The sequence below is a fragment of the Erigeron canadensis genome, chromosome 1 (genome assembly GCF_010389155.1).
Source record: "Erigeron canadensis isolate Cc75 chromosome 1, C_canadensis_v1, whole genome shotgun sequence".
Lineage (NCBI taxonomy): Eukaryota > Viridiplantae > Streptophyta > Magnoliopsida > Asterales > Asteraceae > Erigeron > Erigeron canadensis.
In genome coordinates, this window is record NC_057761.1 from 20,355,181 (window position 1) to 20,367,191 (window position 12,011).

At 34.1% G+C, this 12,011-nt stretch overlaps 2 protein-coding genes across 2 annotated transcripts; both read right to left on the reverse strand.

The window, feature by feature from the left end:
- Nucleotides 1–35: 35 nt before the first annotated feature.
- Nucleotides 36–2,925, reverse strand: LOC122586518. Its single transcript, XM_043758505.1, has 4 exons — nt 2,424–2,925; nt 1,752–2,322; nt 974–1,371; nt 36–874 (listed from the first exon to the last, which is right to left on the reverse strand). The coding sequence occupies exons 1-4, from the start codon at nt 2,923–2,925 to the stop codon at nt 36–38; spliced, it is 2,310 nt and encodes a 769-aa protein (XP_043614440.1).
- A 5,955-nt stretch (nt 2,926–8,880) lies between these two features.
- LOC122586527 lies at nt 8,881–11,558 on the reverse strand. Its single transcript, XM_043758516.1, has 8 exons — nt 11,538–11,558; nt 11,163–11,436; nt 10,991–11,049; nt 10,054–10,107; nt 9,744–9,961; nt 9,320–9,620; nt 9,133–9,213; nt 8,881–9,030 (listed from the first exon to the last, which is right to left on the reverse strand). Exons 1-8 carry the CDS (start codon nt 11,556–11,558, stop codon nt 8,881–8,883), a joined length of 1,158 nt encoding a protein of 385 aa, XP_043614451.1.
- Nucleotides 11,559–12,011: the final 453 nt, after the last annotated feature.

A 12,011-nucleotide genomic window follows, 5' to 3' on the forward strand; every position in this document is an offset into this window, starting at 1 on the left:
CACCTAGAACCCCATCTCCCACTTTTAAAATCCATTCAGCAAATTTCTTGAACCTCTTGTAAATCTTGTTGTTGTGTTCCAACTTTTAGCCTCATATTGACAGTCAATTTAAGCACTATACAATGATGCCATATATATGAGGAATTTAGACTTGCATTTACAATCATGCTTCTGGTTCTTTTTGTTATGACAGGCAAGATTTGTTTAAAGTCACCGCCAAAGACCACTACTTTGCCTCTAAAAACTTTGTCTTTGCTGTTTGGTTGGGTTGATCTTAGAATATCCCTCATTGTTCTATCATGAGCTTCAAAACAATGTTTGTGTATCATGGGAGCTTCATCCCAAATGATCAATTTACTGATCTTGATTAATGCTGCCAATTCACTGCATGGATCTATGGAACAAATAGAGTTTTTAGTGATGTTAATTGGGATAACAAACCTTGAATGTGCAGTCCTTCCACCACTTAGTAAAAGTGATGCTATTCCACTTGAGGCTACATTTAGCACAATTTGTCCTTGGGATCGTAATGCAGCTGTTAGAGTCTTCCAAAGATAAGTTTTCCCTGTACCTCCATATCCATAAACGAAGAAAACTCCTTCATCGTTTTTAGCAACAGAACTAATAACGGTATCATACAACTGTTTCTGTTCAACAGTTAAGCAGGCTAACAACTGTTGATGTTCAATACTTAGTGCCCTTTTATCATAAAGCAGTTCATTGGCAATTAAGCGGTTATTGAGTGATGCAATATAATTTGTAGTGTGGAAAGGCATGTCGGGAAAGTTTCTGAGGGTACTACCATTGTTAAGTAACAATTGCTCGATATATGATAGGCAGAGATTGTGAATATCTTCTTCTTGAAGCTGCAAACCTTTAATATATAAAAATGGGATTACAAACATAGTGTTTTCTGTTTAATTTTACTTAATCATTCAACTGAAAAATGTATATAAAGAGTAAATGAAATTACCTGGGCAGTTTAAGATTCTTCTTTGCATATGTAACATATCTTCACTTAAAACTTTACATGTTTTCTTCCATAAAACATCTGGCCGTGCTACAGAAGTTGAAAGTAACAATTGGACAAAGAAGGTTCTGAGATATGATGTTGTTGCCCAATGAGATGCTTCCAAAATTGCATCAACATATTCTTTATCATCATCTAAAAGTCGTAACTCGAAACATGCTTCTTTGTAACTATCACATTTACGTCCATTGACTGTTATGATTTCCTCGTAACATTTTGGTCCAACAACATGATTGAGCAGGATTCTTAAATAATATACTTTACCAAGAGATGGTGGGACATAGCATATCCTCCCTATAGAACCACGTCCTTCAACAGTTCTTCGTTGCCATATCCTTTTGCTACGTATCCAAACATCAAAATTGTGGGATTTCGACATACTTCAAGGTTCTTGCAAATTTATCTTCTGCATTTAATTTCATCCATTGAAGGAACTTTGAATGATTGACAGTTGGATTTGAAACAACATCACATAACTGGGCTTCATCATCATATACTATGCTCTGTTCATTTTCACAGTGAAATGGCAAGATTTCAATAGGAGGGTATCTATAATGAATATCAAAGCCGAATATTCGCCAAGCTGCTTCAGAAGCGGAAACGTGCCTTAATTTAATTGTTGTAAAACAAATGTTAGATATATATATATTTTTGTTATTCAATTATTTGACCTATGTAAAATACAAAGTGCAAGGGTTTAATTAGAATTATGTAAAATTACCTGCAATCCAGGTAATTCTCCACCTCATCTTTGGGTTTGTTGTTCTGAGTTGTTGTACCATCTACATTGGTTTGATACACAGTTGCCGTAACTCTATCGGGTCCTTTGTTTATATATTTGAACAAATACTTGATTGAGCCTGATTGGTTGCACCATTCTACGTTAATGTGACATTGGTATCTTCGGAGAAGTGTAGCATTGTAAGGTACCACCATGCTGTTATCAAGAGGAATACCATTTTTTTCTATGGTAATTCCTGAATTACGACGTCTATATACAGGATAACCTTCAGAATCGACAACCGTTTCATCCTTCCATTTCTTGGGAAAATTCTTTGTACATTTTCCTTTAACCATACAAGGACAGTTGGGATTTTCAGCTCTACAAGGTCCATGCATCATGAACTGTTTGACAAGTTCATACAACTCTGGATCTTCTTTTGGGTCTGGTATTTCGGCACTAATGTATTTATCGACATCTGTTGCACGTGGAAACTTGTTTGCGGGAGCCAAAAACAAACAAATATGAGCATGAGGTAGGCCTCTTTTTTGAAACTCCACTGTATAAATAACTGCAAGTTTTACCAAATTATGATAGTAAATATATAATTTCAATGTTAAAAAATAGACATACAATATATGTATAGGATACATAGGAGATCCACATTAATACCTGCTTGCACCGGACCAAAGAATTCCTCTTCCACGAAATCGTTTATAATTTCATCCAATTTAATCTTGAACATTCTAGATATTATACCCGGCCTGTCTTCGGGGGTTAGATTTTTGTCAATCAAACAGCGGTAAATCTCGGGCCAATTGGGGTTGCAAGTAATAGTAATAAACAAATCTGGATATCCGACTGACTTGCATATAGCCATTGCATCCAAGTACTTTTGCATCATGTACCTGCTCCCACCGGTAAACGATGAAGGAATTAATATACGCTTACCAGTCTCTGATGCATCAATGGTGCCATTTTCGATATTTGTTGTCAAATTTTGGAAGGTATCGGTTCTGAGTTTTTTCTGGTTACATTTAACATATGACAATCGGTCAGCTTCTACCATTGTGTAACCATCAACAGAGAACTGATGGTACAATTTCCCTACATGAAGTAACAGTGAATACTCATTCGGTCTGTCTTGCATTCTGTAGCAAAAGAATTCCCTCATAGTCAGTTTTGTTCTCCTTTTGGTTGAATCTTCTGCTATGCCTCTGTGTTTGATACCTAGATGGAAACCATCTTCTACAAATGGAAAGATGAGTGGATATTGAAGAGCCAGATAAGAAGGATGCAACTCACTAATCCTTTAAAGACCACCTGACTGTTTTCTCAGTATAATGTCTCTAGGTTCAAGTGAATCTATGTCTCCAATTATTAATCCAGCTACTTCTGAAGTTGTTGGCAAATTGTAAAGTCGACCATCTTTATTTCTGTTGGCAATAAGTTTGAGACTTACATCTTGCCAATCATTATCTTTAACACAATCTCTTACCATCCTAAATGATTTCACAAGAGGGTTGCAAGAATCTAACAACATCTTTAATATGTTGATGGTATCACATTTGAGATCACTTTTTTTCGTTCTTGACTTATGAGTGCCAGAACTGTCACAATAGCACATGTTGTTTAAAATGAAGTTAATGTTGCATATTTTAAAAAGTAAAGACATAAGGATGGTCAGGCGTATTTACCTCACAACTTTTTCTCTATTTTCCGCTTCGTTTTCCGAATCAAATATATAAAGTTGCGAGAATTTTGGTTGATCACCTTGGGCAGGTAGCAGACTACCCATTCAGTGATAATTTTTTCCTTGTAATCTAAAGACATAGGGTCCTTTACCTTTCAAATTCCCTTGATTGATCTTACCTCCCATAGATGTGAATGAAAACATCATGTTATATGCTCGTATATGTTTCATGAAATTGTTGGACATGGAATTGTTCCTTGAAAACAAATTTTGTAAGACAGGTGGAGGTTTGGAAACTGGTGGTAGCTGGACATCACCACCTTTGCAACAGAAGCTAAACGCAGTTTTCTTTCCATTCGGATTACCCCTTAACATTTCTGCTTCCCATAGCAATGCATTACACTTGGAGCATTGGTATATTTGATCTCCATGATCTTTATACGCTGAAATCATTTGCAAAATTAATCAGAGTGTTGTATGAAATTTAGATGAAAACACACCAAATCAACATATGGTTACAATGATCCTTACCTAATGACAGACCTTTCCTTTTGACATAAGAATCTTCCAACATCTCATCATTAATCTCCGAATCTATTCTTGGAATGTCAAAAGAATTTGTAACTTGTGATTTTTGTTTGTTCATGTTCTTTAAATTTGGTGGATTAAATCTGGTACGTTTATTTGATTGTTCAAACTTCTGCTTTCCTTTCTTGTTAGATTTTTTTGCTGGAGCTGACGTTTTCGTCTTTTCTCTTGAATTTACTTTAATGTCCAATATTTCAAATGGTTAAAACCAACTGACTAATCTCTCTACTCACATATATAAAGTAGTAGTTAATCAAATGTAATATGTGTACCTTGAGAAGAAAAGTTGCCTGTAAGAGTACTTTTGCCTGACCCAAATGTAATTGGACTGATGAATACATTGTTACCATAATGTTCATTCCTTTGTATACCTTGTTATACATTTGTAAAGTTATGTTTATAGGAATTATAATTACAGCATATGTGAATACTCATAAAGAACATTCTAAAAAAAAGTTAAAGGAATTATATTACCATTATTTATCATTGAGAAGGGATTGGTAGTAGCGTTGTATTGTACATAATTCGGTGTTTGATTGGTATTGCTTGAACTTGCGGTAGTAAATGTTGAACTGATTCCTGAAGCTATCAAATTATATGGGTTAGTCATGGCCACATTTGGTAGAAAACATGTTAATATGTCAATCCACATTTAAGAATGCTAAAACTACATTACCATTGTTTAAAGCTTTGGTTGCATTCTCGAATGCAAGATACTTATTTCTGGTATTGCTTGAACTTGCGGTAGGAAATGTTGAATTGATTCCTAAACCTATCAAATTATTTGGGCTAGTCATGGCCAATTTTGGAAGAAAACATGTTAATAGGTCAATCCACATTTAAGAATGGTAAAACTACATTACCATTGTTTAGAGCTTTAGTTGCATTCTCGAAGATTAGGTACTTATTCCTGGTTGAACATACATTCCTGGTTTGAACTTGATATAGAGAATAACAAATTTCGGTCAAAATTGGGTGTCATATAATTGGACAAGAGTAATAATTAAACGCATTTTCCATAAATTTGTAGATTAGGACAACATACCATTGGTAATATTTGATAAAGGAGTTGTTGTTAATGGCGTGTTCTGTGTGGGAGAAGCATGTCTAACCACCTTGTTTTTACGTTAAGCCAAGAAATCCTTCCTTTTCTTCCGGTTAACTGAAGCTTGAGATTCAAACATTGGAAGTAATATATGTGTGCGAATCTTGGAGCAAGATTGTAATATATTTAGTATTACTTTGATGGACAAGTATAAATCTAAAATGAAAGTTATTTGGGTTCTAGTACTTTTCAAAAAAACTTCAGCTTCCAACTTCCCTCCATCATTTTTTGGAAAATTTGAATTGGTTTAGTGAATATATGATAATGGTTTTTACTGTTTTACTTTTAAGTTGTCTTATTTTCATTGGTTTATATGATGAAGGGTAGTTAGTGTTGGTTGTTAATTAATATTTTAAGTCAAACTACATTAAATGACGCCTTGACGTGGTAAAAATCATTTTGTCAACTCATTTTTACACCACAAACTTATTTCACCTTTTCCATTTCTCTCTAATCCGAAACAGTAACATGGCGGATCAGGTTTCTCTCTAATCTAATTTGTGTTTACATTCAATCGATTGCCATTGATTGTATATATTTTTTTTAGTTCAACGTATATACAACACTGGTTTAACACTGTCGTGTATAGGAGGTTGTGTTTTTTAGGTTTATACATCACTTTTTTCTTTGTTTTTATTAAGTATTTGATTTAGTGCATGTGTGATTTGAATATATATATATATATATATATATATATATATATATATATATATATATATATATTGATATGATTAAATATATAAATTTAGTATAAACTCTTATCATTTAGGGTTTCAGATTTTTTAATTCATTGAATTTTGTTTTTTTTGGGTTTAACAGCCATATGATAGAATCAGTATGAAAGATCTTTTGTTGATTATATAATACAGATTTGTCCCCCGCATAGTTTCATATATGTTTTTTGTATAGTTGATGATAGCAATAACTCACATTTTTTGTATATAGGACCACAAGTGGGGTTGGAATATAGTAAAGTTACTAACATGAATTTTCTTTTATTCTTTGAACCCACCACCAATATTTGTGGATAGATTACTTTCCAATTTCTGGTTGACCTTTTGAAGAAAGAGACTTTGTCAGAATGTTTGGTGAGTTTTGAGATAGACTTTGTTTTTTTCACCATTTTTTTTGGAAAATTTTATAATTTTGGGTGAAAAATACTAAAGGTATATAAATATCATTTGTTATCTTAGGTACTGCCAAGAGTGGTTAAGAACAAAGTGACACCAGGCCTGCGGGCGGTTACACTGTTTGATCATGACAGGCGTGCGTACAATGTTCGTTTGGTATCGCTTGCTGATGGTAGACTAATGCTGACTGGTGCTGGCTGGCAACAATTTGTTACTGTATATATATCCAACCAGATACCAGCCAGCTTTGTTTCAGACTTAGGAGGAACATGAATCTGGATGTTATTGCTTTTGATTGTGCGGCCAAGCAAGTGTTGGTGAATGCTAATGCAGAACCATATGTGAACAGATGTTTAATTGAAGTGACTGGTGAAACAATACATACTGAGGTTTATACATCACTTTGTTCTTTGTTTTTAATTAAGTATTTCATTGTGTGCAGGTGTGATTTTCATATATATATATATATATATATTTATATGATTAAATATATAAATGTAGTGTAGAGTCATAAATGAGTTAGAGTTTCTGATATGATTAAACACCACATACTGAGGTATATAAACGTTTGTATTCATTCTTGTAATCCTTAATGCTGTACTCCTAAAAAAATATGGTTGATTAGTAACTACTGGAATGTTTGACTCATCTCGGTATCCACCATTGTTCTTTCTTGATGACCTGAATGTGGAATATCATCGTAAAACCGACAAGACTGCTACCATTTTTGGACCACATCAGATTGAAGATGTGGAGGTAATATATGAGGAGGAAGATGGTTCTTCCTGCAGATGGTTCTTCTGTTGATCATACTGATGATGATGTCAAAAGCGAAAAAGATCAAGTTGTTCCAACTGTTTGGCGCGCTGTGGGTATCACTGGTAGTAAGTGGACTAATCTGTGCACTGAGGAGGAGGTTGAAGAGGGTGGTAAAATCATGTTAACAAATCTTGGGCGAGGATTTTACTTGTTTGATTACTTTAATGAGCGTGGAATTGGATTGGCTGCAGCTGTTCCAGTATGTAAGTAATTGTCACACGTACAACTTGTATTACAGTTTTAATTTGCACAGATTTTACTTTTAATTACACTAACCTTGTGACCATCTTATACTTACAGCTAGAGAAACACCAAGAAGTGTAAGGCCAACAGTGTCTGAGGAGTATCTTACCGAGAGTGATGGAGAAGACGTACAAAATAACAGTCATATCTGCAATATTGCTGGACATGATTATTCTCTTGACAGACCATCCTTCTTCAAAAGATTGACAGAACACTCATTCACCGCCAATGGATTGGTATGACTAATTCAATTACTCAAGAATGTTGAAAATTGTTTTCATGTTCTCTATGTTGTATTAGTGTTAATCATTTTTAACATTGTAATTTGAAGACGGTGCCAAATCATTTTGTTCGTGATAATCACCTTGATACCTTTACCAAAGCATGTGTGTATGTGGGGAGTTTGAAGTTCAAGGCCAAGCTGGAAATTATGTATGATGCTCGCAAAGATGATGACCAGACACATGTCGTTCTCATGACGGATTGGTATAAGGTTTCATCGAAATGTGGTGTTGAAAGGGGTAAGGAACTACGCTTTGAACTCAATGTGGTGCAGCTTGTTGATGGATCTCTTGTGGAATTTCATGTGTGTTGAACAATTTCATTTGTGTTGAACTAAATGTGGTTTTATCTCTGTTGTCTTTTCAAAACTTCTTGGTATCAAGCCTAATGGTATGGATAGTAGTCATGCTCATTTTGGATTTGTAATATATGTAGCATGTGTATAATGATGGAACAACTTATGTCTTAACTGGGTCTGTAATATTACACTACTTATGTTTATGGTGTTGACATTCCCCTTGTAGTATGTAACTTGTGCCTATTTTATGTTTGTTCATATTCTGTCATGTTTGGTTACACTAAGTGATTGACAATTTGTGGGTTATTTTGTATAAGACAATAGATATAGATATGTGCTATTTGTTTATTCACACATGATATAATGTTACATTACATAAGTTTCAACCTCTCTTCCAATGGAACTATAAACCATTAAAGTAACCACAACCTAAATTGATCTAATACATTGGTAATAATATTATACATCATAAGTGAAATTGAATGAAAATCTCTTTTTAATATCTGTCTTCCATAATATCTTTGACCTAAAAACCACAAACTACATTCACTTTTTATACATTTGGTTCACTGTTTATTCTATAATATCTTGTTCTCCAGTTTTTTAAACTTTCCTTAACATTCCACAAGATCTCTCTCTGTGTGTGTGTTTAACTAACTAAGTTAAAGATGAAACCAAAACAACTGCCATGAGAAAAGATCTGTGTGTGTGTGTGTGTTTAACTAATTGAATTAGAGATTCCTTATCCAAAACAACCACCATGAAACATGATACAAACCTAGTACAAAACATAAGTTTAGCACACCACATTACAAACCCGACATTTAGTCTGAATATGTTCGGAGATTGATAGTCAACACAGTTTGAAAAGACAGTTTAAAACACACATCATAGTAGATTGATATACGTTCATCACATCTACACACTTTCAAAAGACAATTACCTTCAACCAGAATGATGAGTGTTGGGTTTTAGTATATTTTCGCCTTGCGAACCCTTTTTCCAGACTTACTTGTTGATTCAACACCTGGAGTGTCATTAGATCGCTTTTGCAAAGGGCTGGTCTCACAATCTTTTTCAATCTCGGCAGCTAAAGAATCGCTAGTAACAGAGAAAGCATCCTGCAAATATACCACATAACACCTATGCCAACATTAGGCGAGAATTATTTTATTTTTTTTACAATTGTCAATCATAATCAAGTATTGATCTATTACAAATACCTTTGAATCTGGTCCACCTTGCGACTCCTCAGCAAGCTTAACAGCTGACACAATTTCTGGCATGGCTTCCTGTTGCTGAACCTAGTCATCAATAAAATACATGTTAGCATATTGTCATATTCATTATAGCCAATATAATTAACTAATTACCATCATTACAATTTCTAATAGCAAATTAATTGACTACCTCATTGTCATTTTCTTCATCTTCTAACTCCGCAATGATATCAGGATCGTCACACATCTTGTTGACAGTATAAGCACTGCCCTTGTGTTTCACATTGTATTTGTCTATTTTTATCTTAAATGCAACTTTCACATTTAGCAACCCTTCAAGTTCATGTGGGTAAGTCTCATCATCATCATTATTCAGTTGTCTTTGACGGATATCATGGGCAGACAAACCAAGTAGCTTCTGGACATCTCTATCCCACATTACAAAAGAGGCACTGCCTGTGTTGTCTTGGACTCTCATGGTGACTCTGAACCTGAAGTTAAAATGTAAATGTATAAGACTATTGCAAAAAAATGCTACATATATTATCAACCTGTAAATATATCTCTATATTTTTAGTATAAACTGAAAATGTATAAGACTATTGCAGTATTACTTGGGTCCAACTTCTGTTGCTATCTTTTTTTCTTTTCGACACCAGATACTGTCACCGGGAGCATTGATAAGCTCATCAGTGAGCTCTTCTTCATCGGCAATTTCCAAGTACTCCATTTTGCTTATGACTTTCTTTTGACATTTTTTGCAAGCAATAAAGAACCATCCAAACTCCGGTTCAAGCATAGCTATTGTGGCCACAACTACAACATCTCCAGGCTGCAAATAAATTCAATATGACGATGAAAATATGCATAAGTACTTAAACTGTAATATGGTCATAAGTTAGTATGAGGTGACCTTAAATTTACCTGTTCAGCTTCTCTAACCTCGTCCAATTGTTTCTTATCACTGCTTAGGATGAACTATAACCGATTTGGGTAAACAGTTTGTGTTGTGAAAGTTGTATGTGATCCTTGAGCAGCTCCTTCCTTTAGTATCAACCTAATAATAAGATTTGTAGAGAAATAAGTTTAAAAAAACAAATCATTATGATCTAACTTAATATTTGGTATATATCCATACCTCCTCCTAAAGTCATTTGCTTCTTGTATATCCTCATTTATTGAAATCCTTGTACCAAACTTATCACTTTGGACGGTCAAATTTTCTGGGTAAAGAAAAGTGAATCCAAATTAAACATAACAGTGATAACATGGGACAAGAAAATTCAATCCAAATCCTTGCACTTACCATTCCATTCGTTTATGATGGCATGTTGCATGATAGTGCTGACATGCTCTTCAGATTTGTTATTCTCCACAAAGTCATTAAATTGAACAACATAATCATTCCACAAAGTACAACGTTGGGTTACACCACTACATATATATATCAAATACCGATTTCATTAAATGTTACCAATGATTTGATATTAACTCATTTCGTTCAATTTCTCTATTAAATAGGACAGTTAAACTGGTGCAAGTGTGCTATGAGACCCTCATCAATATGTTTTTAACTGTATTCTTTTTTTATTTACTTCAACTGACAAATACTTTCACTTACAAAACACATACATGCACTTATATAGTAGTCTACATGCTGTCAGGTTGTGAGACACAAAACTTAATATAGATACATAGATGCACAGATATAGTATACCCCAGGTTGTCAGAACATAAACAACTTTTTAGTACATCAAATCTAAGAAAGAAAACTGAAACATTAAACAGAATATCATGTACTTTTTACTACATAGATGCACTTATATAGTATACTTTCAAAGAGAGATATTTGAAAACTTACTCCAGATCTTTCAATTCCAAGTTGAACCTCTTTGAGGTATTTGTTGCTGACTTGAACACCTCCAGATTCGCACACCAAATTATACAACCAATGACATCTGTTCCCACCAAAAAATATAAATCTTTCAGTGTTTAACCAAAACAAAAACACAAAACACTTTAATCATACTAACCAATATTGAGGGTATCTTTATCTCTAGCTTTGGTCACAGTTATTTCATTGAAAGGTGTGAATGAGAATCCATAAGCAGGACCAGTAAAAGTTACACCATGTTGCACCTCTGTACTTTTGTAAAAGCTTAACTTTAGCTTATGTTTAACCACAGGGAAAGGGTCATCATTCACACCAACACCAAACCTCTTGACGATAACCGCAGTATCCTCTTTGATCAGATTATCAAAGATAGGAACCAAGTCTTTCTTTACCATACACTGGATTTTTGCACCCTATAAAATAACATAAAAAAACTTAAAACAGAAATTAAAAGATTGTGTTTTTTTCTTATATTTATGAATTGGCTACCATACAAGGAAACATATAGGGTTACCTTCTCATCAACCAACACCATCTCAAGCCTCTGTCAGGGATTAATCCAACGACAGATTATCCTCACCTTCATGTTGATGAAATCTTTTGAAGCATCTAATTGTTCCACAAGCAAAGTTTGGTTGGTAGCCATGAAATTTGATTGTAATATCCGGTGAGAGAGTTGTGTGTGAAAAACTTGGGATGGTGTGTTTGTGATAAGGTTTGATCACACAATATACATGTTTCTCTTTCTACCAACCAATCAATTGTAGATCTCAAGACTCATAAACAGTGGTGTCAAATCCTTTAGTTGAAGCAGTTGAAGATCGATCGTATGGGGAACACAATTAGCATTAAATGCTTAGTGTAACCTTACAAATATGTCCGTACGTACCACCCATATCTACTTCAACTAATTTAAGTTTTAGTATATTATATTCAAATTAAAGCATGCATATCTCTCCCAGACATACATACATAGATATATATTTAT